Genomic DNA, 26,202 nt, shown 5'->3' with positions numbered 1-26,202 from the left:
CGAGGTGGAAATTAGCTATAATATAATGAAGCCGCTTTAAGCAGGCGTGCATGTTTTATCGTTAATCCTGTTTCCCTTTACCAACACTGTTCTCGAGGGCCGCTTCAGCGGCAAGGCCCTCAGCCTCCACCTGAGCCATTACCTTGCGCTCATATGCTAGCCGCTCCTCTTCGGTGGCGTTCTTGTTCGCGTACTTGGCGGCACGTAGACGAGCTTGGACCCGGATGTAGTTAGGTGTCGGTGCCGAAAATCCTATCCCACCAACGAAACGAGGAAGAGAAATTGTTTGTGAAGGTCATATGATGGAAATCAGTGGTGTTCAGCACCCGCCCAAAATGGTAGGAATGTGCTGGAGGGACCAAGGGAAGTCTGGAGATGGTGTGAGTGTCGTAAAATGTACAAGGATTTGCCTACGGGCAACACACCATAACCGCTGTGAGAGTCCACAGCTTGGAAGAGGCGAAGGGTAATCCAGATATACATGGTCATGATGTGGAAATCGCGAGTGAAGGCACAGTAGAGAAGGGGACCAGCAAGAGTCCCCATACCTAGACACATAACTTCCGCAGGGGTGCGCGTACTCTGCGGCAAGACCGAAGGGCGCAGCATACCGATGATGGACCTTATGGATATACTTGTAAAAGACACCCTGGTGGAATAGCGTGTGCGCTACAACCTATGAGCCATGACCGACGAGCGAAGACAAGAAAAATCGTACCCCCAAAGTGCCATAGATCTTCGAAGAAGAAGAAGAATAGAATTTGAGGTAACATCGTCTTTGGAGAAGGGAACGGGACTTGATAGGTGGACATTCCCAATGGACTCGGCCAAGGGATGGAACAGCCAGATCTGGGGTAGCTCGATGGTGAAGTGAGAGAAGAGAACCAGCTTTGTGCATTCCCATTGGTCCTGTACTGAAGGTATTTTCGTAGGCTGTAGCTTCCACCGGCGGAAGTAGGGTATAGCGTCAATGATTATCCATGGTATGCAGCGTCCAAAGTAAACGATCTACAAATATTTAGAAGTCAAGACGAAATAAAAATTCAAAAAGTCATAGACGAACCTCATGCATCAAGAAACTCATTAAGCCAGTCGCGATGACTGGATTGCCAATCCAGACATACCATGCGACCCATTGCTGTTCGACCCAGTTTAATGACTGGAGGTCTGTGTCAGCGTAGAGGGACTCGACAGCGACTGTAGCATTGAGAGACATGGCAAAGAGGACGGACAACGGTGTCGTTCGTCTTGGTCCCTTTATACGGATGGAAACCGTACCACTTTATTTTTTAGAACCAATGGCGTGAGGTCATGTTGATGCATACTTACCGACGCGTGATGGTCTCGAACGGTCCAGTCTGGACATCGAGCGCAAGCATGTGGGAATCAACTTCCGGGAGTTAGCTACCAACTCTCGTTTCATGTCGACTCGTGCTATCCTCGAAGACTCTTGTAATATATGCCGACTTGGAACCGGGTGAGCTAGCCTGTGTTCACCGGAACTGCTTTCATTTTGTCATTCGAAGGAAACGGCAATGGCAGGAGAGTCACTTTACATTCTCGAGTACAGAGACACTCAAACGATACGATTTCACAGGACCATCACTGACATTAGCAGTAGTAAGAGTTGAAGAAACGTTCCCGGACCAAAGCCGCGTTGGTGGCGTGAGAACTGTGCTTGTGCGCCCATGTAAGTACTTACGCTGTAGAATTAGACGATACTACTGTAACTACCGTGGCATATCCTTTGACCACATTTTGAGAGGCGTGTCGTGCATGTCAAGAGATCTGTTATTATTCATGCCATCCCAAGCGTCTGTGATGTCAGAACACACAAATGATCACCTAATAAACTTTAATCCAAATACTTCTACCAACTCTCTACAATTATGACTTAGAAGCTGAGGCCTTGAGGACGTTAGAGCTCTCCACAATAACCCTTGCCACATGAAATATAACCGTGCTGCGTGAACTATAAATATGCTCCGTAAATTCGAGCCCGAGTATGTGTATGTGTCCAAATCAAAACAGAGGAGCAATACAAGTATCAAACTGGCATCCTTAAGATTATTGTCATAATGTACTTGCTCATGCCAACCATTGACGCTACCTGCCAGCTCCCGACGACCAAGCAGGGTTGTAACCAGGAGGGAGAACATCATCCTGAGGTTCATGATCTTGTATCAAGACAGGACCTGCGTCTGTTTCCTGTCTGACAGGTCGATTTCTTCGTTCAGGCGGCTGTGCCGTAGTCCTCTTGGACTCGGAGCCAGACGAGGAACTTGCACCTTCGGACTCGAAGGCCATCATTCCATTCTCCGTTAGTTGATACGTCAGTCGGCTTGTGGAAGGGAGCTGGTGGAGCGGAGGCGAGCGGGCTGCATCAGTAAACGTGGAAGAACCGGTACTTATAATGGTATTATTTTTTGAATGGTATCCAGTTGTGGTGTTCGACGCTGGCGGCATCACAAATGGTTCGACGTATCCTGAGAGCAATGGCTGAAATTCTGCGCGATGGTTAGATACCGCTCAAAGTTGTAACGGAGAGTCTTACGCTGATGAGATTGATACCCAGGGGATTTAGGCAGGATCACGTAAATCAGTCAAAAGCGTCGCATTATAACGGGTTTTGTTTTTCCTCCTGCGCAATATCAGATGTCTAGTTGCACACGAGGAGTCAGACATCGTACCTTTGCCGACACCATAGGAATAGGAAGAAAAAAGCGGCCAAAATGGCGGCGACTACGCCGACCTTTCTACGGGGTCAGGAGGTATACGAGCAATTTTGGAACAACTTACAGTGACACCAATGATAGCTCCAGTCGATAGGGTACGATCAGAGGAAGGAGATGAAGAATCCGAGGAGGTGGTCCCTGACGTCGCCGAACTTGACGGGGAACTCGCGCTAAGATAACGTTAGTGTTTCACAGTATAGACCCAAGAGTCGACCCACGATGCCGGTACGCCATCCCTTAAGAGCACCTATGCGGAAGGTTAGAACCAGGAAAGGTCTTCCACGTCAGAGCATGAATGAACACACTTGATGTATATCAAAATATTTTCCTTCTGCAAGATTCTCAAAGGTGACTTGATACGTTTTGTCTCGGTCAAGACCCGTTTCCCAGTACGTCGAGGTATTATAAGCGAACCACTTTGAAGTTGAATTGAAGGTTCGCGTAGATGTCGACACCCCAGCTGCGGGGCTCAGTGTAACGCTGTAAGCATCATGGTCATAATTCGTTGATCCATAAACAAAGACAGCAGAACTGGGCAGATAGACAAGGTTATAAAGGCAGATAGACAATGAAGGACCTAGTACGCACGCGCTGCTAAAAGAAAATGATATCTTTGATCCCGCGCCTGTCGTGTCTATTCGTGAATATCCTTGTGCGTCGTGGTTGGTATTGAATGGTCCATTGCCATTGGTTGTAAAAAATGGATCCAATGATGCAGAACCATCACTAGTCACATCAATTGCGAGATGTATTGTATCCGTTATTGTAGCACTATGCCCCATGGATGATTAACACCATGAACTCACTCGCAAAAGACTCACGCACCCCTCATCACCAATGCCTACGGTCATTAACGCTGATGTCACATTCAACTGCGATGTGGACGTCGTATTCAAAACCAGCGTGTGAGCTTCATAGTCCAAGCCGTCGTGGCTAACGAGGTAGCCATTGGCCGGGTTCCCATCAACGGCATCGCCGCCATCAAGTGTTGTGGAGTAGCCGCCAGCAGTGCCCGATCCTGCAAGGTATATCGCAGTACCCATGAAAGATATTTGGAGGCTTGCGCCCTGAAGAGTCGTGCTGTGAAGGGAAGTGCCAGAAGCTAGGTTTGAGGAGTTGTGCGTGGAATCATAAGAGCTGTCTGGACTATTTGAATAAAAAACTTTCCAGGATGATGTTGAGGTCCCCTTCGCGATACGGAGAGTAGATGAAAGTGGGGGACTGGTCCAGGACGGTGAGATTGGAGAGATTGGGCGCCATGAAGAGAAATACGAGTCTCAGTCTGGCGTATGAATGAACCGATGGAAATCAAACCAAGGGTCGCATGAGGCGGTAATAGGCGGTAATGTCCCTGGTACACTAAGATGACCGGGGTTATCAAATAGGATTTCATACTAAGTGCTACAGCCTCCAATATATTCCCTCACAACGTACCTGCTGGGATTGATTGATGCAAGCAAGCCGAGAAATGATTCCTGGAGAAACGGGACTGTCTATTAGGCTCTTACATTAAGTAAATGAATTGGACGAGGACTAGCCATTGTCCTTGAAAGTCGAAAAGTAACCGGCTCCAATTACCATCGAAAACGTGGTGCTGAAACCCTGTTGATGAGTCTGTTGTTACAGAATGTACATAGCAACATGTCAGGGGATCGGCGCCTTGGAGTTTGAAGTGACGAAACATACCGTCATGCAAATTTTCTCTGCGCTCATTACGTCTCACATCGATTTTGGTTCTCGGCATAGTAGAACAACATGTGCTGCTGAATATCTCTTGAAAACAGAAGGATCAGGAATTTGACGTGAATCGCGCCGGCGCTGTTTGCACTGAAAGTGTTTGGCAAACTTTCTGCCTGATTGGGACAAATTCGTATATTGGACTGCCGAATTCAGCCATTGCGCCGACGTTCTTCATGCCATGTACCTCTACCTCGCAAGCAACCCCAGGGCGTTGTATCTCGCCACGAGCTCCCAAGACGACCAGCTAGGGTGCCCCAGGCGCGTTCTTGTCTTTCGTGCTGGCGAGCAGAGCTACAACCAGGCTGTGGTAGAGTTCCTTACTAAGGACGAGGTAGATCTCTCCAATGCCATCAAGTTGACGAACAGGATTGTTAAGGGATGCCTGGGTATCATTTCGATAGAAAATGGTGAGTTCGATCCACTCTTGTCATTGTTGCTTTACTGACCATCGTATTCCAGACATCTTCCTCGTTCTTGTGACCAGCGCTACGGAAGTTGGCAATACACGCCCATCTGCACCCTCTTCGGAAGCTGTAGCCCGAATACACGAAGTTGGATTTTATAGCTTGACATCATCGGCCTGGGATGATCTCTCTCTCAGTGGAGATTTGCCTAGTCCCGATATTGGAGACTACTCCTCCCGCGACAATTATGCGCAGACCACACCCTCTTCCCAAGTGTTCGAGCATCCGTGTATGCCATTGACGAAGATATTATCCTCTGGATCCTTCTACTATACCATAGACTCTCAGTGGGATCTCTCTTCGCGACTCTCACAACGACTTGCTCGAGATCCGACCCTTTCTCGGGACCCAGGTAGCTTCGATGAACGATTTGTATGGAACGAATATATTGCGAGAAGTTTGCTGGAATTTAGGGAGCGACTGGACCCCCAAGAACGCGAAGACCTGGATCGTTGCCATTTCATTGTGAGTAAGAGCGATCTTTCTTGAGAATATGCTTCATACTGTGTACAGATTTTGGCGATTCAAGGTTACGTAGGGATCTCATCCATGGCTCTTCCAATGCCTCCAACCGATGGCAAACCGGCGATTGCAACTCTATCATTAATCTCCCGACTTGGTTCCAAACGAGCAGGTACTCGTTTTAACACCCGTGGAGTTGACGACGATGGCAATTGCGCAAATTTTGTCGAGGTTTGCCTTCTTTCTTGCTTTGTTCGTTGTCACTCTAAATTCCCACCAGACTGAAATCCTGTTTACTACTGATCAACACACTGTTAGCTATGTACAAGTTCGCGGAAGCGTTCCACGTATGTACTTCATCTTCTTAATAAAGCATTCCCTCAACGAAAGTGTCCAACCTCACAGTATTTTGGGAACAGCAAGGTCTTCAAACATTTGGTCAACGAATACAGATTACCCGCCCACATGCCTCGCAGCCAGCCTTTGAAAGGCACTTTGCTCATCTGACGGAAGAATATGGCGGGGTCCATGTTATCAATTTACTAGGATCAAAGGAAAATGAAACAATTCTGACTAGCGCATATGGTCGCCATTTGCATATAGCTCGTGGAGTGTTTGGTGAATCTCTAGGCATAACGCATTTTGATTTCCATAATGCGGTCAGGATTGGTGGACACGACAGTGTCATTAGAGAATTAAGGTACTGTCCACATCTGCTGCAATCAAACAGACTCACCTCTTGTGGTTTAGACGAATGGAACCCATCACCGATCACGTTGATCAGTATGGATTTACTATGTGTGACACGAATACCGATGAAGTCGTGACGCAGCAAAAGGGCGTGTTCCGAAGTAACTGTCTGGACTGGTAAGAGAACCTCCGATACTCTCGCCTTATCTCATACGTTACTTGTAGCCTTGATCGGACAAATTTTGTTCAAGATATCCTGTCTCGGTTGACTTTAGAGCAATATATATTACTCGTCCGACGAGAATGGATACATTCTCATTCCCTATGGTCCGTCCATCGAGAACTATGGGCGGAGAACGGTGACGCTTTGTCGAGAATCTACGCTGGTACTGGTGCCTTGAATACAAGTTTTACCCGGAGCGGAAAGCGCACCCTGGCAGGTAGGCGATATGTACAAATGCTGACACTGGCTAACCTTTCATTAGGCGTGCTTTCAGACGCGACTAAGAGCGTTTCGCGTGCATACATCAATAACTTTCAGGATAAGGCCAAGCAGACCGCTATTGACATGTTCTTAGTACGCACAAAGGATTCTGCCTCATATGGTTACTAATATCCTCTAGGGGAACATGAGCTCACAGAAAATGGTGACTATTTTCGATCCCGTTCATGATTCGGTTCGGCAAGCATTGGAACAACGGTATGTACATGGTTCGAGTTCTGTTTCCACTATCTTCATCAAGGACGTAGTCTAGAAGAATATTCAACGACGAAAAAATGCACTATTTTCACTGGTACTTGGAATTTGAATGGCCGCGTGAGTGGTCCTTGTCCTTCGCCTGATACTGTTGCTCATCGTATACATCTCACAGCCGCCTTCTGAGTCTCTGATACCGTGGCTGTTTCCTCGTGAGAGTAAGCACCACTGGCGTCGTCACCATTATTTATGATGCTGACTCTCTTCATAGGCGCTGGAGAGTATGTGCTTCCTATGAATACATTCAACAACTTCCTGACGCACGGTAAAGACCCGACATGTTTATTCTAGGGTTTCAGGAAATAGTTCCTTTGACTGCTCAGCAAATGGTACAAACAGATCCAGAGAAACGGTGAGGCAACATGTCGTGGCCCCTGTTTGGTCTAACGCCGACTCAGACGAGTGTGGGAAGCTCGAATACTGGACACTCTGGAGCGTCGTCCTCACAAAATTCTTCTTACGTTCTCTTGAGGAGTGAACAGGTTCGTTCTTATCTCAGGCTACGTGTTTCAATATTTGACTATGTCAAAGCTGGTCGGCACGGCTCTGTTAGTTCTTGTGAAGGCCGAATTGGCGCCAGTGATTCGGAACGTCGAAGCTACGTCACGGAAGGTGTGTTGGTTGCCAGCGTAACAAGCCCAACCTCATTTCAATACTAGACTGGTTTGAGAGGGATGTCGGGGAACAAAGGTGCTGTAGGAATACGCCTACAATATCATGATACCAACTTCTGTTTCCTTACGGCCCATCTTGCCGCCGGTCACTCTAATGTGGAAGAACGAAATACTGACTACAGAACCATTGTCAACGACTTACACTTCCTGAAAGGGAAGACGATATTCAGCCACGAGTAAGTGTCTGTCCAACTCTCTTCCCGGTCGCTCATTATTGATCGTTCGCTATAGGAATATTATATGGCTTGCGGATACAAACTACCGGATAGATCTAGATAATGAAAGCGTCCGGGCGCTGGCACAGGCTGATGATATAGATAGCCTGGTGTCAGCCGATCAAGTAAGTGCTATCCTATTTATTTAGATGTCTCCCCTACTAATCGTTGCACGCCCCCGGTAGCTCAAACAAGTCATGGATGAGGGTAGAGCATTTGCTGAATACGAGGAGGGGCCGCTATTGTTCAGGCCAACGTACCGGTATGACGTTGGCACTGATAACTACGATACCAGTGAAAAGGCCCGGATACCTGCTTGGACCGGTACATTTATCTTTCTATCGGTTGTTTGCACTCCCTAACTACCTATATAGATCGTATTCTTTACCGCGGAAACCAACTCGATCTTTCTGTTTACTCCCGGGCAGAGTTGAGAGGATCGGACCATAGACCCGGTGGGTACACGCATGCATGTATCTTACGTTTTTCATAATGCTATTTCTAGTCTTTGCAATCTTCAGAGCGAATGTTCGCATAATAGATTCAGCCAAGCGTGCAGCACTGCAAAAAGTCCTCCTGGACAGCGTTACTTCTACGGCGCCAGGTGAAAAATTAGATGAAAAATTAGCTTCGCTCATTGTAACACTGGATCATCAAGATCGTACGTTTGTTTGATCCTTTCAATATCTTTACTAATCCGACGTGAGCAGTTCCTCCGCCCAGTACCGATGAGAAGGCATGGTGGGACACTGCAGGTATGCTTATCCACTTCGATGTGGTCAACATCTCTGATGTGCATAAGAAGACCTTCCTCAGGGTGTGGTACCAATCTCAGAGTTCAACGTGTCTCCTAGTCGGCATAACACCAGAAGAAATCCATTCGATGAAGAGTCGCCTTTGTCTTCCTCACCTTCTTCATCCGATGAAGAGCTATTTACGCACGCACTAACTCTCCAAACTCCCTTGGAACCTGTCCCCGCACCAAGAAAGCCACCACCACCACCACCCCCGCCATTACGCATAACGAAATCAAATGGATCTGTCCCTTGATTGTAACTTTTCTTTCAGTTGTCATGAACAGTTCTGGACATATATAAACAGCCGCAACTAATTACACAGTAATAAAGCATACCATACAAAAATCGTAATTTTAGATTAGGCCTTGTTTCTTGAGGTCTTCGTACGTCTTTCTGTTATAGACATTGCCTTCCTCATCCTCCAGCTCCTCCATGGTTTCCTGCTCAAAGATCTCATGGCGCCCTTCTTGCTTAAGTTTCTCGGCGACTGTATAAAGTACCTCGGTGAATCAAAAAGGAAAAGCACCGAATTGTGAACTCACGAGACAGAGCGTCTTCTATCCTTGTAATCTCATGGAAATGTTTGGTGTTGGGAAGCCCCAAGGCTCGCATACCAAAGGCATGCCGAGATTCCTGGCATCCTACGTCAGCCTCTTAGCGATCATTGGAAGGGTAATCTACTCACTTGGAAATGTCGGTCGAAGTTTTTCCTGGAATGGTGTCAGCGTGTCACGTTATGACTCAGAACCGACATGTAACATACCTCCCCATATAAACGTGGTCGGAGCATATCTCGCATCGGTATTCAACTCCCAGACCATGAAGCTTGTACAACCAATACGGTATAGGTTTCCCGTCCCAGCCAAGTGGCAATTTCAAGGGATTATAAATGCGCTCCTCCTCCTCTTCTTCCTGCTGTTCATTCTCACCCGTAGCTGCTGGTGCCGGCGCTTGTGGCTTGGCCTGTTCCAGAAGTTCTTGTTCACGTTCACGAGCCGTCAGCGAGAAGCGACGCTCAACATTAGACTTCGTGTCGTTTAGTAAGGGAATAAGCGTGGCTAGAAGTGCTGTGGAAAGGTGCGTATACAGAGCAGAGTTCCGAAGACGAGACTTTGCGGAAGAATTGGAAGGGTGAGCTGCCTTAGTTTGGGATGGGGTGTGAGTTCCATTTGGGTCTGTGGGTGTTTCTCCGTTTTCGGCCTGCCTTGCAGATGCCTTGATGTGTTTTTTTGAAGTAAGATGAGCATCGTATACGGTCTGCTTGCTGTAGTGCTTTTGGCCTTGGAAAGAACTTGGTGTGAATGGCATTTCGTAGTTAAGGTGTGACACGTACAAGCACTACACCAAATTCCACCGGATTCGCCGTTTGCCTGAGTCTTTGGGCTAGGCTCTTCCCAAGCCTTCAGTTCCCCCGCATCCCACAATTTGGTGAACTCTGTCTCCGCCTCTTGCTGCTGAGCATTAATATCAACCAAAGGCTGAGTGCGCTTTGTAAAAGACAAGAGGTACGTGTAAAGGTTGGTTATATAGCTGAGAAGGATAAATGCAAAGAGACAGACGAAATAAGATACAAGAACGTACTTTTCATAGTCTTTTGTGAAGCGTGCCTCCTTGGACAACTCTTGGTGGACGATACCACTTTGGGCTGTCATTAGCAAGTCTAGATACTGGAGGTACCCTGGTCGCTTGCCGACATTCTTGATGTTGCAGTATGCAGTATGGTTGGCGTACAAATCGAGATATTTCCCATAAGCCTCCTCCCCAGAGAATAAGAGAGAAATGGCTGCACCGAGACGCGTTCATCATTCGTGTCATGGCAAAGAGAAGTCACGTACGGTCTTCCTCCTCGTAATCATCATCCCCGTCTTGATTTGGCTCTTCCAACAGCGTCTCCAGTTCTAGGCCGAACCCTCCTGGGACAGAATCAGGATACTTGCTGTGGTGCTCTTGTATTTTAACCAACCGCGCATAGAACTCTGACAGGTCGTTCGGCTGCGAAGACGCTGACAAGGCATCCACCTCAGCCTTACGCGCTGCCTCGTCTTCGTATAGATTATTCAACGTCGTCACGCGCGATGAAATTCGGTCCAGAATCTGTGACGCTTTGTGCTCATTTTGCAGCCTGGATTCCTGGGTAGAATGTGGCCGGGAGAGTATCGTGTACAGCGCGCGCTCGAGTCGTTCGATTTCTTCGTGCGTCTGTCGTTGCACCTCGATGACGGAGTCCATGCCTGGCCTTGAGGAGAGAGAAGCAAATTAGAACAAATTCAAAGTCCGACAGAGGGATCGGTCAGGTCCTGTCAATACTTACCAAAATTAGAACTCATCGGCCCCCTCTCATCGATTCCTAGCACCAACACCAACACCTAACTTTTTTTTGCAAACAAGCAGGATTATTACGAGCAGCAAGATTTAGATCCATAAGAGTACGTGTTTTCAAATCACCCTATTCAGACTGCCTCATTAACTTGTCTACGTGTTCAGCAACATGCAGCCTACTCGTGCATTTGTTGAGGAAATTCTGTCCAGACAGGACTGGATTCACACCTTCGCTTATCCACCCTACGTTGATTCGCTTTTGCACACCAACAGTGTGCCATCACCCCTGCAAACTGTTCAGCTGAAGGCATCCCTAGACGACCTCGAGGCACCTCTCGCTGAAGTACAGAGTAATCTTGATTTGCTCCGCGACGCTGTTGCTTCGTTGGAGAATCAGATGTCGCGTCTGCAGCCATATAGACGTGATTATACAAGAATCTTATCTTCAATTCGTTATATTCCTCCAGAGATCCTAGCGAAGATCTTATGCGGGTCGTGGGAAAATCGATACACTGGCACAGATGGAAGGATATCCGAAATCAGTGTTTTTTCTATACGAGAGGGGCCATGGTGTCTCGGACAAGTGTGCAGCTCGTGGCGGAGAGTCGTTGAGACACTCTGTCCAGAACTATGGGCCACAGTGTTGATTGATGTTCCAGGACCCTGCTGTCGTAAGATGAAAAGTATAAGTGCAGAAATACTTTCTCGCGTCCTCGAACGCAGTCGTAATCATCCTCTCCATTTTTCTTTTTTCCAATACTCAGCTTACTCAGAGCAATTCCAAGTGGTGGACCAGTGCTTTGACATTATGATAATGCATTCGGCGAGATGGGAAACAGCAAAGATAATAGTCCCTCCATCCTTTATTCCAAGACTCTCCCCTATTCGTAGAAAGATTGATTGGCTCAAGGATATGGACCTCGTTTGCAATCGCTCTGACGACCTAGACTCTGGGCCAGAATCCATCTATGCCTTCGAGATTGCCCCGAAACTGCAGGTTCTGCATTTGAAGGGTATGCATCCAGATGCTATCATTCGATTCCCCACTACCAACCTCATTTCCTTCTCTGACCAACGCCCATGGTCTGGAGACAGAATGACCCCCGAATACTTGGCTATAGTCAAATCCGCTCAAAAGCTCCGTTCATTTTCATACGTCGATTACGGTACCGCCGGCCCAATATCAGCATCACACTCCCTTGCCTTCATTGCTAATTCGTCTTTAGAAGAGCTCTCTACATGTTCTCGAGACTTCATGCGTAGCGTTATCCTCCCAGCGTTAAAGGAAGTCACGCTCAAAGCTTCGCCCAGTGGAACCATACCTTTCCGATACCCGTGCCCGATAGATGCCCTCCGTGGGCTTCATGAGATGCTTATCCACTCTCAGTGCTCGCTGACGCAATTAACCCTCTGTGAGGCAGCTCTCTATGAGAACCTTCATGCCATTTTGCGACTTTCGCCTCAATTGGAGGAGTTTTCAAGCTACATATATCAGCGGTGGACGGACGAGTATGACCGTGTGATGTGTGATCTCGTAACCCAAATGAAGGAGACAGTTATGGTGAGAGGTTCACCTCAGCATTGTTTGGTCCCATCTCTCCAACAGTTCGCTATTGAACTGAATGGACTCCACTTTGCTACACTCTCTTTCCTCGACCTGACCTTCGTCGAGATGGTTGCATTGCGGGTGCACGGACCATGTGTTACGCAATGGCTCACAAAGCTTATCCTATGGGTGTCGGAATCCGCTTGGACTTGTCTCGATGAGGACGATGTGCTTGCTCTAGAGAAGCTGAAGGACGAAGGCCTTGATGGTTTTGTACATGTACATTAAAGAACTCTCAGTGTGACGAGAGGGAGTCTATCATTAGTTACGCAGGCAAACAAAATTTTCATCATAATTTATAGAAATCTTGCTCCTTCACATTGATAAAGGCATTATCTCCTCCGGAGGTTCCCTGAACGTATACATAGAATCCACAAAATCATCCCACTTCTCAGTGAGAATCGGCGCCTTTACCCACTTGGCCACACTCATTCCCTCAACCCATTTATTCATGTTTTCCGCAGCATTCGTCATCACTGCATTCTGCATGTCGGCGATCCTAGCTCGGGTGAGGAGACCAGACTCGAGGTACCAGCCGACGTCCTTCTGAATGGCAAAGACTTCATATATATCCGCAAGAACAGTGGGAATACCTTCGACTAAAGCACTTTCGTACGCCATCCGGTGGCCAATGGCTTCGACGAGATCTTTGGAACGAGGAAGGATATAGTCGGCGTATTGCTTCGACCGAGCTCCGTATTTCTTGGCAAGGACCCGGGCTTCTTCAAACACACCTTGTTCGTCTGTTCATAAAATTGGTTAGTCGTCCTGTAGATGCAGTTTGGCAAGACTGGAATAGACTTACGCTGGGCGAGGAGACTGGTGGGGTAAAGAGGAGCCGGGACAGAGTATTTCTCCTGGAGTAGTTCCGAGGCGAGGCCTGTCATCAAAGGGTAAGAATCAAGGCGAAGCGAAGAAAATATCACCAACGGATAGCTAGAACGAGGACATCACCCTCAGCAATGACAATACCCCTTATCTCAGCCTAAGTGCGGATCAGACAGAGGCTATCGTGAAGTAGAGAATTGAAACTGACGAATTGCGTCACAATCTGGTTGTAGTCAAACAAACCCTGTGCACCAAGTCTCTCCGAAAGGTTGAAGTGGGCAGTCTGCGCATGTTCCATAACCACCGCCTTGTAGATGGTGGCAATTGCATGTCTCGTGTGACGACCCGCAACGGGATCCATAAATTGTTTAATTGCATGCTTCGTCCACGCCTCAATGACATATGTCTGCGCGACCGCAGTGAAGATGGGGATTTGCTGGGTGCGGAAGCTGATGATGGGCTGGGCAGGAATGCCGACTTTACGACGGACGGAGTACTTATATGCGATGTGGGCGGCGATTTGCGTAGCTGGAAGAGTGAGTGAAGCTAGAGCGAGAGTACCGACAGAGACACGCCAGATGGCGGCAAGGAAGTCATCATGCGTCGAAGGTTTGTCACCAATGGGTCCGAGGAGTGACCATTCCGGAAGGCGTACCTGGGTGAAGTGAGTTATGGCATGGTTTACTGGGGTGGCGCCGTGACGAGTCGGAATTAATCTACGTTGATCTGTTTTTAGCCTAGGAGAATTTTATTTTTAGGTCGACATACTTTACGGTGATACCTTTGGACATGTTAACGCCGTCGTTGAGTTGGACAACGAAAGGCCTGATACCACGCTTCTCACCACCGACGAGGAGCTGCGACCAGACGACACCATAGCAGGGTTTACCAAGTACCGGGACAGTTGGAGGCATAAACTTTGCAGCAGCCCTGTTGGGGGAGTTAAGGATGAACGAGCCGTCAGGCTGGAGACTGGCGGTAGTTTCAAGGTTGGTCGCATCCAAACCATGACCAACCTCAGTGATAAGGAATTGACCTCTGATACGAGCTATAGTAAGCATTAATAACAAGGATACCTAGAAGACAACACGTACATGATCTTGAAATCCATCATATCCTTGCACAAAGCCAGCAGCTCGGGACGGTCGGCAGCATACGTTCCAATGGTACCGACTACAAGGTTAAGATGTATTGTCATGACAGTGCTCGAGGAACCATTGTGACAGACAATGGGGTCATTGTGGATCTTCCAAAACTTGGGACTGAGCTTGACGACATCCTCAAAGGTGAGGCCCCAAGTCTTCCAGATAAGCTCCGCGCGTTGGTACGCATTTTCGGAGAGCGCTCGGGCGTCGGCATTAACATCGACGTCGTTGAACACGGCAGCGTTGAGGAGGGGCTGAGAGGGCCAATTATGTGCGGAAGACATTGTCACGTTTGGGGGACATTGGAAGACTGGGGAAAACTAGGTCGGTTAAATAAGATGACTTGGATCTTTACGACAAACTGTAGACAGGACATATGTTGTCCGGGGGGGATAGATTCACGGTTATCTTTTCAATGGAACACAGAATGCGGGACATGCAGCATGGTATAATTTCCAGTGTCCATACCCTGTCGACTTGCCCTGATCTGAATGTTGCACTGGAGTCCGGCTTAAGTGAACTCCATTTTCATTCAATTTTGGCAGTAGAGGGGCTGGTATTTGTACCATCCACGCCTATATGTACCGCCACGCCGAATGCGCATGTAAAAAAGCGATGCAGGCCCTTTAAGCCAAGGTAAGTCAAGTTTGAACCAAGACACGACGGGAAGAAAACGCGTCTGTTGTACCACGTACAGTTGATGCCTACGAAGTCAGAAGCCACACAAAGGACGCCAGACGAGAAGTAAAAGCATTCTGAATAAGTGGACGAAACTGAAGGACCAACTATTCCAGAAGGTTCCTGGAGGGCGCAAACTTGACAAACATGTTCTCTGTCAATGTGGGCGTCGGCGGAGGCTATCAGGAGAAATTTAGTCACCGCGTTTGTAAAACAGGAACCCGATAGATATAAACGATAGCACAAGTAGAGCCAATACTGTGGCAAGGCACTGGCGGAGTCCATGAGGTTCTTGACTTTACAGACACGATTAAACAAAACCCGGGGATTCAGAATTTAAACTGTAATTGTAAGAGCAAGAAGGTATAGTGAGCAAAGAACTGGCTAGATAATGGATGAACGACAAACTGCCAACAAAGGCTACATCTTTCCTCTATACTGCGTCCTCGTCGGAGTGCTTAGTTTATTTTCCGCTTGTGCTAAACAAATGTATGCGCCTTGCATCTGTCTGCAGTAACCATCAAGGCACGCCGGCTTGGTACGGAAAAAGGATAGATACTCACCTCTCGAAAACAATCACCTCTTGGAAGTATTGATCCCCTTGTAGGGTGCAACGAGCTGCGCATAAGTCAGGTGCAGAACGCGTCGACGGAGACAGCCAGTTCCAAACATTCCGGGACCACTAGGAGGTGCTGCCATCGATATAACCAGTAAAAGAAGGGCCGCCCATTATGTCGTTATCGCTACTGAAGCAATGTAGGAATGAAAGGCAGACAGGAGAGTAGGAGAATGTCACGGTGATATGAGGTAACCCAGTTTGAAACTCCGGTCCTTCGTCTTGAGCACGAAGAATATATGTAGTGTAAATTCATGCGACCCAAAAGCTATAGACAATGTAAGTAATCAGACATCTCGTTCGACTGATTTCCGGGAAGGGTAGTAGAAAATGGAATCGGGATGACCCACGGCAGGGCCGTTGACTTCAAATTGTTGGAGGGCCATGCAGATGAAAGAAAGACTGCACGATAGAGTTTGTTTTTGTATGACGAGAATCAGGGATATTTGAGATTCTGCACTATTTACAATCGCCCCAAATTCTCCAAGCGAATCCGAACAAATTTCCTTGCGTTGCTCGTGGGAATTATTATTACATTATATGATAATACTGTACACAAACCAGAACAATACCTTTGTAGGGAACATGGCCGACGTTGACTACATCAATCTCCCGTTCCTCTTTAATATGTATGCCTAAGGTAATGGAGAATTTAGCGTGTACAGCCTGTCATCCAGTGGCAGATCGGCTTCGTCGGAGGGTCCTCGCCATTGAATAGACGACACCACCGAATGGTTTCGAATGGGGAGGTAGTATACATGTTGAAGATTCAGGATAAGCCTGGACACAACCAAAATCGTGACTGAAATAGAGACCCCTTGGGGGATTTGCAGCCAAGGAACCTGTAAAATCATATTCAAAACCGAAAATAGGCGGGATCGAAAGCCTGATCCTACGTGAAGTACTCCTTTGCTGTATCTGCCGTGCCTAGTAACGTAAAATGCTGTTGCTACGTTGGCACTGAACGCACACTCGATACTGAGAAAATGCGTCAAAAATCATCGAGTTACGATGGAGGGACGTCTTACATAATGAAATAGTATATGCTGTCGCGAAAAAGAACGTCCAAAACTGACTCTCCGGTTAGAAGTCCCCTTTCCCGGATGTGTCTGAAGGCAACTGAAAGTGCCAGACTAAAGAGGACGGTCTCAAGAACCATGGGGAAGAGGTAAAAAGTCCAATAATAGTGTGGGACACCCGAAGCGATGCAAGCATGTACACTGGACTGCTGCAAAACTACAGCTATAGTGAGTAACCTTCTATATGAATATGGATGAAACGTGGCCAGACCTTTGACTGTCCTAAATGAGAGGCTGAGCACAGTCACCATTGAAATTAACTCCCCGAAGAGAAGGACGCCGACTAGGGTGAGGATTTTCTTCGATGCTTCGTGCATCGCCACCACTCTAAGACTCATCACTGCTCCCCCAATACAGATAAGGAGTGCGTTAAAGTACCCCTGAAAACGAAAGAAAACATCGCCTTAAAGATCATCATCAGTGGTACGGATAACATAAGATGCCTCTGCTCACATCTAGATAGAAAGCTGACGCCAATGAGTGCATTAAAACACCTGCGGACTCACATCTGAATAGCATAAGTTAAAGAATGTCCAAGGACTAGGAGAAGCTAAACATTGACACTCACTAGCTCCGAGTGATAACCCGTAATGAACACTGTGAATCGTTCGTTCAATGAAAGACCAAACGATACACGTAGAGACTGACGGATGCCTTCAGCACTAATGCCGGCAATCAGGTGGGGGAGATATTCAATGAGAGATAACACGTACATCAACAGAAATTCCCCCAAGTAACGATTCTGAATGCCTGAATGTCAGGACGAGACGGTGACTGACAAGGTTTGTGCTGACCAGGATGAATAACGTTTTTGAAGCCGACCACTGCTTGCTCTGATGATGGTAAGCCTCTAGGTTGTGACTCGCGAACGAGAATACCTACCCAGATGTATTCCACCTGTCTCGTTCATCAGAGTATGAGAAGAAGAACTATGGAAATGACACACCTCCTGGCCAAAAGTAATAACTAGGCAAGGGTAGTCAACAATGCGCACGCAAACAAATTCGTTACAAGTTACCATGATCATACAAAACGACTGTGGTGGCCACCACTAAAGAGCGCGGTCAGTCTTTTTTGGTACTAAACATGGTACCGGGGGCGAGGCTTACGCTGGCATATTCGAACCACGTCCAGGCCTCTGACTATCTCCTCGTCGGCCATGATGGTAGGGGTAATGCATGAAAACGGACCCTACAGTTTTTACATCCCAAACCGTGTCTCGGATAGATGACATCGAATCTCCTATGGTTGCCTCCTTTAGCCTAGTCAACAGGAGAATAATTGATCGGGACGCCAAAGTCAGCGATCAACGAGCCCTGCGAACACAAGAGTAACATGAATATTAATATACGAAAAAGCTGGAACAACATGAATGAACCTGCATTGTCAGTCCACCTCGATCCTCCTGCAAGACAGGTTGGAGGAGGATGACCCCTTTGGAGACGAGATGGCGCAGTTGCATGATAGATCTCGGAGACGCGATCATTCGGACGCAGCGGCGCGCGCGGCTAGGAGCGTTTCGACCTGTTTCGACCAAATAGTATATGTGCAGATCTGTATTGGAAAAGAGCTCGTAAAAGATGAATGTTTTTCCTTGGCAGGTATTGGGTTCCTAGCTATGGTGGTGCCTTGATATCATCTCCAAGGATGAACATTGTTGAGGACAGGTACGAAGAAATTTTCTATAACAGAATGGACCGGTACCTTGCTCGAGAGGTGACACGCAACGAAAATTCGAAGCAGCATTTTATTATTCATTCTACGTATCAAATAAAAGAATCTGTAGGACGCATGAGTTCGAATGACGCTGGCGAAAAAGACTGACTTACACCACGGAAATGCTGCTGCTGAACGTGTAGTGAAACGGTGGCAAATACGTTGCTGTTGTCAGGCCCCGGTAGATAGTTACAGGCTCAGAATCCTCCACGACGATCAAGCCAGCTGGCCATGGGATATTGACAGAGCAAATACCAAAGCCTGTACTGAGCCGGTTGGAAAAAAACGAGGCAAGGGCAGCAAACAGCCAGAAGAAAGGCGAAAACATTGCATTTGTTTGCTTGGTTGGGCTTGATGAATTTGTCGCTGCGTGCGCTGTCGGGGCCTGTTGAACCCAGTGGCTGCTGGGCAACTCAATTACATCCACCCAAAATCGACGTCGCTGGGCACGATGACGGCGTCGCTTCGACGCCGTGTAAGACGATGGCGTCTACTACCGCTCGTCGAGGGTCCGTGCGCGACCCAGATTTCCCACGTCTGCGTCTGACATAATATCCCACCGCCCACGTTCTCCTCCGTCCGTGCTCTCCTCGTTGCTCCGAAAGCTTCAGCACTACACTCTCTTATATTTTGGTTACGATGGACATGGAATCACAACAACAGCTCATGCAGCAGCCTATGATGGGTGACCAACAGCAGGAAGGTGGCATGGATGAGTCGTACTACACAAGCACTGACGACTCGACGTTGACGGGCGGGCTGCCCATCAACTTGGATTCACTTCGAGACGGCCCACCTGGCACGAAGCCGTTCTACCCGTATTCGACGCTGATTCGGTGAGTGTGGCATCTGTTTAGCATACAGTCTGCTCAGTCTTCGCTCTGTTGTTCCCTGCAGCTACGCCATCAAAGGTTCGCCTAATCAGAAGCTCCTGCTTGAAGATATTTACTACGCTATTGAGTCTCGGGTATGTGGCATACAGTTTACTTGCAGCAGCAAAACCTAAAAGTCTGCCCAGTTCCCCTATTTTCGAACGGCACCGGCTGGTTGGAAGGTGAGTTTGTTGTGATGTGCCCTGCATTTGTTACGTGTAGGATAATTATTTGTGGTCGTATTTGATGGTGCGAGACGCGTCGCGCTGTTGATGCTTGACTGGTCCTATTTGTTGTTTTCTCGACAGGCGTGCGATACACATGCTGACACACCTTTTTTTTCTTCTTGCAGAACTCGGTCCGCCACAACCTATCCTTGAATCCATGCTTTGAGAAGCTTCCTCGCCCACTCACTGACCGAGGCAAAGGCTCCTACTGGGTGGTGAACGACAGTGTCGACCCCCGGACAGGTGTACATCGTGTGCGCAAGAAAAAGACCAAGGGCGCAAAGGCAGGGAGCGGGAACAAGTCAGATGGCGGTGATGGTGATTACCAGCCACCTTCTGGCTTTGAGGATCCGAATGCGTACGGTACTCCTCCTATGCCAGGGCCTGACACCGACGGCAGTCCCAATAGGGCACCGCCAGCGCCCTTTCCCCCCTACCCAACCCCGTAAGCATTGTTTATTTGATCTGTCCTTTCTTATTCTGACCTCCAAATCTTCATAGATTCGATCCCAATTTTCCTATGATGGCTGGCATGCGATTTCCCATGCCTATGCCGATCTCACCTGACGAAGGTCTTGAGATGGACGAGCATGGCAACATCAATTGGCACCACGCTTGGTTGAAGGAGATAGGTCATCTGCAGCAGGTTACCCAGGAACAGGAGAAGGCTGGCGCTGACCAGGAATGGTTCAGGATGATGCTGTTCAAGGTTCGGTCTGCGCTGATGCCCCCCATGCCTTTGGGGCCCGATGGAACGCTACAGATGCCTCCGCATATGATCCCTGCTCATGCCCCGGAGGATCAGAGTCAGATACAAGTAGCGCAACAGGTGCAATAGGAAGGGAAAGCTGTTTATTAAGTTTTATTCGTGTTCTCCATCGCTGTGGATATGCTTTCTTTTCTTTTTTACTCAACTCGATTGTACAACTAATTGTTGTTTCGGTACTATGGATACTGCATTCTATTGAACATTGGTAGAGAGATTCTGAAATACAATGACTGTTAGGCTAAGTCAACGGGCTGACGTTGCTGTTTATTTGCTTGGTCGGGTTTTCCTGTCTTTGATAAATAATTATCGGCAAATGTTGAAACCAGTGGCTGTAGACACACTACGTCCCTTCCTCTTGTTCCCTCTTCCCCTCCCTCCACTTTGTTCAATTCTTTTCCAATTTTTCTACACCTCGCTTCATAGCCCGTTATGTCCAGCACGGTCCGTGCGCTGTGGTCCAGCCTTTCCCACGGCGAGTCTGACATAAGCCCCACTTGGCCTCGTTGATTCGCCCTTCATCATCAACGCCCCAGCTCCCATTAAACGCCCTTCAAATTCAAGGTTTTACCACTCTGTTCTTGGTTATTTTCGAAACGGTCTAATGGCGCAAACGATGACGATCATGGGGGACATGGGGGAACAGACGCAGAGTGATATGTCGGTTTATTATCAGCCCCCTCCGGAACCAGAGAACGATGCCCAGGTTACTGGCGGCTTACCGATTAACCTTGATTCGTTGAGAGATGGGCCACCGGGGACGAAACCGTTCTATCCGTATTCAACGCTGATTCGGTACGTCGTGTTGCGTCGCTGGAAGCTTTCGCAGATATTAATTGAATTATATAGGTATGCCATCAAAGGGTCGCCCAACCAACGATTGCTCTTGGAAGATATTTACTACGCTATTGAGTCCAGGGTGCGTTTACCATCTACCTGAGTCTTGTGCTACAATTCTAACCATGTTCTTAGTTTCCCTACTTCCGCTCCGCGCCAAATGGCTGGAAAGTGAGTATGTTCAACATTTCCTCTTGTTCGAAGTGTCCAGTAGTCGATAATTGAATGATCGACGATTGGTGTCAAATACCGCGACCCGCGCCTGACCGCGAGACGCAATGTTGATGTTTGACTGGCCATGTTTACATCCATCATCACAAATTCTTTCATGCTGACGTTCTTTTTTACGTAGAACTCAGTCCGACACAACCTCTCGCTGAATCCGTGCTTTGAGAAAGTGCCCCGTCCGCTTACTGACCGAGGCAAGGGCTCTTACTGGACGGTCAACGAGAACGTCGATCCACGTACTGGTGTGCATCGAGTGAGGAAGAAATACAACAAGAAGGGAGGCAAAGGGCGCAGCTCGGAGGAAGTTCAGGATATGGAGAATCATACTACCGAGACCTATGAGGATCCTAATGCCCAATATGTTTCGCCCGAGGGAGAGGCCACTCAGCAAACACAAACACCTTTTCCTCAGGCTTATCCTCCTCCCCCTCCGTGCGTAATGCTATCATTATCTTGATGCATGATCTCACATTTATTGACAGATTTGACCCCAACTTTATGCTTGGTATTCCGCCGCCCGTTCAAATTCCAGGACCCATGCCAATATTAACCGACGAAAACATGGAACTTGATGAACACGGCAACGTTAATTGGTACCATGCTTGGATCAAGGAGATTGGCCATCTGCAGGCCGTTACAACGGAGCAGGAGAAGGCTGGTGCTGACCAAGAATGGTACAGGATGATGCTGTTCCGAGTAAGGACGGCTCTTATGCCTCCACCGATGCTGACTGAGCTCCCCCCACACATGGTTCCTCAGCAACCTCCTACTGATGGGCAATAAATGTCCTTCGGACTTTAGTTTTATTTCCCCGTTATCGAGATGTATAATACCGGCCATTGTATTCGTTATACTTACAAGCATAATACTCCGATTATGATGGAGGTGGGCAATCTGACTGATCGGTTAGGATTTTCCCACGGGTCTTAAAGCCCGGACAATATTTTCGACGTTGACCCAGTCGATTTCAAGACCATCCGTACATTAAAACTTTTACTTTTGGTGGGAAAATATATGCTATATTTGATGATGCTTAAACTCTTTGTCTTTGTTGCTCAAAAAATGGTCTCGAATATATAAAAGCAGTATATCTGAGCTATTTTTTATAGGGAATCATTTTGTTCATGTCAAAATTGACAGTTCTGTTACAAAGAAGTTGTAGTAGATTAGAAAATATTAACCCCTACCTGTCTTCTGAGAAATTTCTTTGTAGGAAAATTTCGCTATGCTCCGAATACATCAGGATAACCGTGTTTTTTTCCCTGTAATGGCTGCTACAGGGCGAAATAAAATTCTTCAGCTCAATTATATGACTCTTATATATGAAGCAATCATATTTTGTCTGATATGTACAGGCATTCGTGTTGGAGTTTCAAGTGTCGCGCATCACAGTGCAGTTGACGTCGGGATCATCGGTTGTCAGGGTCAGTCAGGCAAGAACTCGTTTATTACATCCTGTTGCTTCTATTAGTGTACACGGTGAGTAGATAAATAGGTAGTCGAATGAAGACAACCCTCGCCTGTTTGCGAGGGTTCCCTGCTATATCCGGGTGAGCGGCTGGAGAATTACCGCTTATCTCAACACAAACAGGCAGCATAACCCACAGTCCTTGTCGCTCTCGTTCTCTGTGCTGACTCTCGAGACTATCGCTACATCGCCACCCCGACACTGGTGTCGAGATCACCTTTGTCACTTGCTAGACCACGAGACGGTCTGGTCGTTCGCTTTGCTGGTCCACGAGACGGTCCGGTTGTTCGCTTTTCTGGTCCACGAGACGGTCCAGTTGTTCGTTTTTTACTCTCCACATTCGTTGTTTGCCGCGTCGAGATCGCCTATAGAGCAAAATGTCGGACGAGTTGTTTGGTGCACGTTTTCCCAAGTTATCGGTCGGAAACTTTGCGGAATGGCGCGTGATGATGGAGGCCGAGCTCACACGTCGAAGGCTCTGGACTGATATCGTCGAGATTGAGGTTGATGGAGATGGGAAGTCGGAGTCAGAGATCTTGGTGGAGATCACGACGAAGTTGAAGGCGCGGGATAAGCAGAAGATGGCGGAGGCTAGGGCCGAGATGATTTTGAGGGTGGATGTCGGGCAGCTGGCGCACATGGACTCGAAGGACCCACGGGAGATTTGGGGGAACTTGCAGACTGTGCATCGTGCACAGGGCTTTGCAACGAGCTTGTCCTTGCGAAGGAAGTTCTTGACGGCGAAGATGCTTGAGGGCCAGGGCATGGAGGCTTGGGTTGGAAAGATCAGGCGAATGGCGAAGGCGATGGAACTAGCCGGTATCGACGTCAGCGACCAAGATCTAATCCTCGCACTCACCATGGGACTCCCCCCTTCCTACGAAAATGTCATTATCAACTTCGACGCGACGCCACCCGACCAGCTCACACTCTCAAATGTGATCGTTCGCTTGCTCAACGAGGAGACGCGTCAAGCGTCGCTTGCTCCTGAACGCACCGAGGTAGATAAGGAAGAGGATGGTGATGTTGCAGCTGTCGCCTTTCGTAGCGGAAAGGTGAAGGGCAACAGTCGAGTTGACCCCATTTGCTTTTTTTGCGATAAGCCTGGGCACTTGAAGGTGGATTGTGAGGAGAGGGCAAAGTGGCGGAAGTCGAAAAAGGGGAAGACTGCGACGGCGGACTTCGCCGGGTTGGCTTATGAGAGTGACTCCGATGTCGCTTTCTAGGCTATATTTTTCCCACCACGGTGTTCACCTTCCGGGGGTGTACACTGTATGTTTTCTCCTCTCATTTTTTCTTTTCTTTTCTTGGGATTGATGCGCGAACTTGCGGGGGTGTGTTGGAGTTTCAAGTGTCGCGCATCACAGTGCAGTTGACGTCGGGATCATCGGTTGTCAGGGTCAGTCAGGCAAGAACTCGTTTATTACATCCTGTTGCTTCTATTAGTGTACACGGTGAGTAGATAAATAGGTAGTCGAATGAAGACAACCCTCGCCTGTTTGCGAGGGTTCCCTGCTATATCCGGGTGAGCGGCTGGAGAATTACCGCTTATCTCAACAATTCGTGCACTGTGGATGAAGAAATTCGTGGAGACGCGCTAATAGTAATTAAGTGTGACATAGTGTGACACAACGCGACTTACTTCTCTGCATCTTCATGTACGACCATGTTTCCCAATTGTCGCACACAGAAGGTCTTTCTAAAGCAAATAAGTGTATTTGATCCTAAGAGATATGTTCTACACTGTACGAACGCTGTAGGACCGTCGAGGGAAGGGGGAAAGACAGACGGGCGCATGGGTCACTTCTATCGATCAAATCGCTGACTAAGCAGCACGGTTCCGAATGCGGGATTGCCCACCTCCAATAATGATTATGTCTAGGCCTCGAGTTTGCCCAGTGATGAGTCAGGATGAGCTGCGAATGGGATTGTCAGCAATGGAAAAAGGAATATGCAAAAAAGGAAAAAATAATTCGGAATTTGATGACTCCACAGTGTCTCGGCCGATCTTCATTTTCGGACTTGGGCTTGCTTTCCACTACATTTCTTCATTTTCTCCCTTCCTTTCCGCCGTCCAGCATGTCTCCTACTGCTGTGTATTCTGCATATGTGCCTCCAGCAGCAACACCAGTAAAAGGGCCAGCTCTTGCCATCGGATCCCCGTCGACGGCTCTTGATGGACAGTACCAGTCGATGGTAACAGACTTGGAGGCGTCGAGGAAGGTTGACCGACAGATGCTCGATAGAATCGTCGACGGAGGTTCGTTTTCTGTGCCAAGGTCCTACAGAGCACTGATAGCCTAGCAGCTACCTCACTGGTGGCCTCGACTTACTCATCGATTCACGTCGCTCTCTCATCTACCGACTACGATGCTCTCCTGCCCAATATCTCTTCCTTGCTATCTCAGCTTCTCTCATCACTGGTACCACTGGGTACGCTGCACTTGCACAATATCTCTCCCGAATCCAAGGTGCCCTCGGAGGTGACCCTAAACGGTTTCACGATCCTCTCGGCAGCCTCTGCATCCACCCTCATTGCCCAAAAGCCCGTGCATGCGCCTACTGCCACTATTTCCCTCAAAAAATCAGACTCAGCGAATCCGCCAGTTTTACTTCCCCTACGCAAAAAGACGAATACTGGTGCGAAGAAGGCACTGTGGACGCTGAGCACGCCGGGGACCCCGCCGATTGATGCGGAGGCGCTCCTGACGGATTCAGACAAGGCTCGGCCATGTGAGCCTGTTACAGCGTCGACAGCACCGCGGAGGAAGAAGGCGTGTAAGAATTGTACATGTGGACTGGCTGAGCTTGAGGCAGAGGAGCTGAAGAACAGTCAGGTCGTTGTCGTTGACGGCTCGGAAGACGGCGGGGCACGGGCCGTGTCGAGGGAGGAAAGGGAGAAACTGATTAACAGCACACCAAAGGCGACGAGTAGCTGTGGGAACTGCTACCTCGGTGATGCATTTAGGTGTGCAAGCTGCCCTTACCTTGGTGCGCCTATTTTCTTTTCATTTTCCTTGCGCTCTACTAACATTTTCATCAGGACTTCCTGCATTTAAGCCAGGCGAAAAGGTTCAGATTGACTTTGGAATGGACGACATTTGAGTACTGGGAGATAATTGGTACCCAAGCCCTCTAACAAGGAGAACCTCGTTGGAGGGGTCTGGCTCACGTAAGGAGAGGGACCAGTTCAAGTCTTGCTGGGAGAGGATATATGATACTGTAGACTGTACTTTTGTGTAAATTTGGTTGCTTACGAAATGTAATTGCTCTTACCTTGATG

At 48.1% G+C, this 26,202-nt stretch overlaps 11 protein-coding genes across 11 annotated transcripts; 5 read left to right on the top strand and 6 right to left on the bottom strand.

Moving 5' to 3' along the window:
- Window positions 1-61: 61 nt before the first annotated feature.
- Window positions 62-1,633, bottom strand: EV420DRAFT_1762091 (uncharacterized protein; the record flags this gene model as incomplete). Its single annotated transcript, XM_060480687.1, has 7 exons — window positions 1,557-1,633; window positions 1,330-1,502; window positions 1,064-1,280; window positions 719-1,008; window positions 401-649; window positions 266-369; window positions 62-213 (listed from the first exon to the last, which is right to left on the bottom strand). Exons 2-7 carry the CDS (start codon window positions 1,377-1,379, stop codon window positions 62-64), a joined length of 1,062 nt encoding a protein of 353 aa, XP_060333661.1. The 5' UTR covers window positions 1,380-1,502; window positions 1,557-1,633.
- A 947-nt stretch (window positions 1,634-2,580) lies between these two features.
- EV420DRAFT_1640223 (uncharacterized protein) lies at window positions 2,581-3,995 on the bottom strand (the record flags this gene model as incomplete). Its single annotated transcript, XM_060477076.1, has 8 exons — window positions 2,581-2,641; window positions 2,691-2,752; window positions 2,800-2,905; window positions 2,954-2,982; window positions 3,041-3,266; window positions 3,324-3,506; window positions 3,561-3,837; window positions 3,899-3,995. 8 exons carry the CDS (start codon window positions 3,993-3,995, stop codon window positions 2,581-2,583), a joined length of 1,041 nt encoding a protein of 346 aa, XP_060333660.1.
- A 434-nt stretch (window positions 3,996-4,429) lies between these two features.
- EV420DRAFT_136382 (inositol polyphosphate phosphatase) lies at window positions 4,430-8,877 on the top strand. Its single transcript, XM_060468978.1, has 22 exons — window positions 4,430-4,882; window positions 4,935-5,404; window positions 5,453-5,632; window positions 5,682-5,748; window positions 5,807-6,101; window positions 6,152-6,268; window positions 6,317-6,531; window positions 6,577-6,668; window positions 6,715-6,791; window positions 6,842-6,908; window positions 6,964-7,006; window positions 7,060-7,069; window positions 7,120-7,200; window positions 7,261-7,330; window positions 7,380-7,460; window positions 7,508-7,698; window positions 7,754-7,862; window positions 7,923-8,061; window positions 8,112-8,192; window positions 8,243-8,398; window positions 8,448-8,492; window positions 8,540-8,877. Exons 1-22 carry the CDS (start codon window positions 4,654-4,656, stop codon window positions 8,785-8,787), a joined length of 3,063 nt encoding a protein of 1,020 aa, XP_060333659.1. The 5' UTR covers window positions 4,430-4,653; the 3' UTR covers window positions 8,788-8,877.
- Window positions 8,878-8,887: 10 nt separating this feature from the next.
- EV420DRAFT_1266000 (uncharacterized protein) lies at window positions 8,888-10,763 on the bottom strand (the record flags this gene model as incomplete). Its single annotated transcript, XM_060467302.1, has 7 exons — window positions 8,888-9,021; window positions 9,077-9,167; window positions 9,220-9,244; window positions 9,298-9,814; window positions 9,868-10,064; window positions 10,116-10,317; window positions 10,370-10,763. 7 exons carry the CDS (start codon window positions 10,761-10,763, stop codon window positions 8,888-8,890), a joined length of 1,560 nt encoding a protein of 519 aa, XP_060333658.1.
- A 93-nt stretch (window positions 10,764-10,856) lies between these two features.
- On the top strand, window positions 10,857-12,687 carry EV420DRAFT_1746226 (uncharacterized protein; the record flags this gene model as incomplete). The annotated part of the gene is made up of 2 exons (XM_060480157.1): window positions 10,857-10,960; window positions 11,019-12,687. Exon 2 carries the CDS (start codon window positions 11,023-11,025, stop codon window positions 12,685-12,687), a length of 1,665 nt encoding a protein of 554 aa, XP_060333657.1. The 5' UTR covers window positions 10,857-10,960; window positions 11,019-11,022.
- Window positions 12,688-12,730: 43 nt separating this feature from the next.
- On the bottom strand, window positions 12,731-15,142 carry EV420DRAFT_136162 (acyl-CoA oxidase). Its single transcript, XM_060468976.1, has 6 exons — window positions 14,382-15,142; window positions 14,056-14,325; window positions 13,496-14,003; window positions 13,390-13,444; window positions 13,265-13,339; window positions 12,731-13,202 (listed from the first exon to the last, which is right to left on the bottom strand). Exons 1-6 carry the CDS (start codon window positions 14,714-14,716, stop codon window positions 12,775-12,777), a joined length of 1,671 nt encoding a protein of 556 aa, XP_060333656.1. The 5' UTR covers window positions 14,717-15,142; the 3' UTR covers window positions 12,731-12,774.
- A 1,023-nt stretch (window positions 15,143-16,165) lies between these two features.
- Window positions 16,166-18,220, bottom strand: EV420DRAFT_1527892 (uncharacterized protein). Its single transcript, XM_060472478.1, has 11 exons — window positions 18,188-18,220; window positions 17,915-18,121; window positions 17,824-17,856; window positions 17,752-17,771; window positions 17,688-17,702; window positions 17,600-17,638; window positions 17,515-17,547; window positions 17,233-17,248; window positions 16,755-17,208; window positions 16,623-16,704; window positions 16,166-16,568 (listed from the first exon to the last, which is right to left on the bottom strand). The coding sequence occupies exons 2-11, from the start codon at window positions 17,964-17,966 to the stop codon at window positions 16,362-16,364; spliced, it is 951 nt and encodes a 316-aa protein (XP_060333655.1). The 5' UTR covers window positions 17,967-18,121; window positions 18,188-18,220; the 3' UTR covers window positions 16,166-16,361.
- Window positions 18,221-18,501: 281 nt separating this feature from the next.
- On the bottom strand, window positions 18,502-19,004 carry EV420DRAFT_136146 (uncharacterized protein). The gene is made up of 2 exons (XM_060468975.1): window positions 18,640-19,004; window positions 18,502-18,585 (listed from the first exon to the last, which is right to left on the bottom strand). The coding sequence occupies exons 1-2, from the start codon at window positions 18,847-18,849 to the stop codon at window positions 18,565-18,567; spliced, it is 231 nt and encodes a 76-aa protein (XP_060333654.1). The 5' UTR covers window positions 18,850-19,004; the 3' UTR covers window positions 18,502-18,564.
- On the top strand, window positions 18,932-20,656 carry EV420DRAFT_1527876 (uncharacterized protein). Its single transcript, XM_060472477.1, has 5 exons — window positions 18,932-19,357; window positions 19,419-19,488; window positions 19,540-19,575; window positions 19,746-20,065; window positions 20,122-20,656. The coding sequence occupies exons 1-5, from the start codon at window positions 19,161-19,163 to the stop codon at window positions 20,456-20,458; spliced, it is 960 nt and encodes a 319-aa protein (XP_060333653.1). The 5' UTR covers window positions 18,932-19,160; the 3' UTR covers window positions 20,459-20,656.
- Window positions 20,657-20,732: 76 nt separating this feature from the next.
- On the top strand, window positions 20,733-22,632 carry EV420DRAFT_135932 (uncharacterized protein). The gene is made up of 5 exons (XM_060468973.1): window positions 20,733-21,181; window positions 21,236-21,305; window positions 21,359-21,394; window positions 21,576-21,883; window positions 21,934-22,632. Exons 1-5 carry the CDS (start codon window positions 20,991-20,993, stop codon window positions 22,232-22,234), a joined length of 906 nt encoding a protein of 301 aa, XP_060333652.1. The 5' UTR covers window positions 20,733-20,990; the 3' UTR covers window positions 22,235-22,632.
- A 2,025-nt stretch (window positions 22,633-24,657) lies between these two features.
- On the top strand, window positions 24,658-26,180 carry EV420DRAFT_1527868 (cytokine-induced anti-apoptosis inhibitor 1, Fe-S biogenesis-domain-containing protein). The gene is given in 4 exon segments (XM_060472476.1): window positions 24,658-24,860; window positions 24,876-25,179; window positions 25,227-25,910; window positions 25,963-26,180. 4 exon segments carry the CDS (start codon window positions 24,831-24,833, stop codon window positions 26,022-26,024), a joined length of 1,080 nt encoding a protein of 359 aa, XP_060333651.1. The 5' UTR covers window positions 24,658-24,830; the 3' UTR covers window positions 26,025-26,180.
- The last annotated feature ends 22 nt before the right edge of the window (window positions 26,181-26,202 follow it).

The sequence above is a fragment of the Desarmillaria tabescens genome, assembly GCF_030435595.1.
Source record: "Desarmillaria tabescens strain CCBAS 213 chromosome Unknown EV420scaffold_10, whole genome shotgun sequence".
NCBI lineage: Eukaryota > Fungi > Basidiomycota > Agaricomycetes > Agaricales > Physalacriaceae > Desarmillaria > Desarmillaria tabescens.
This window is presented reverse-complemented; position numbering and strand designations above follow the sequence as displayed.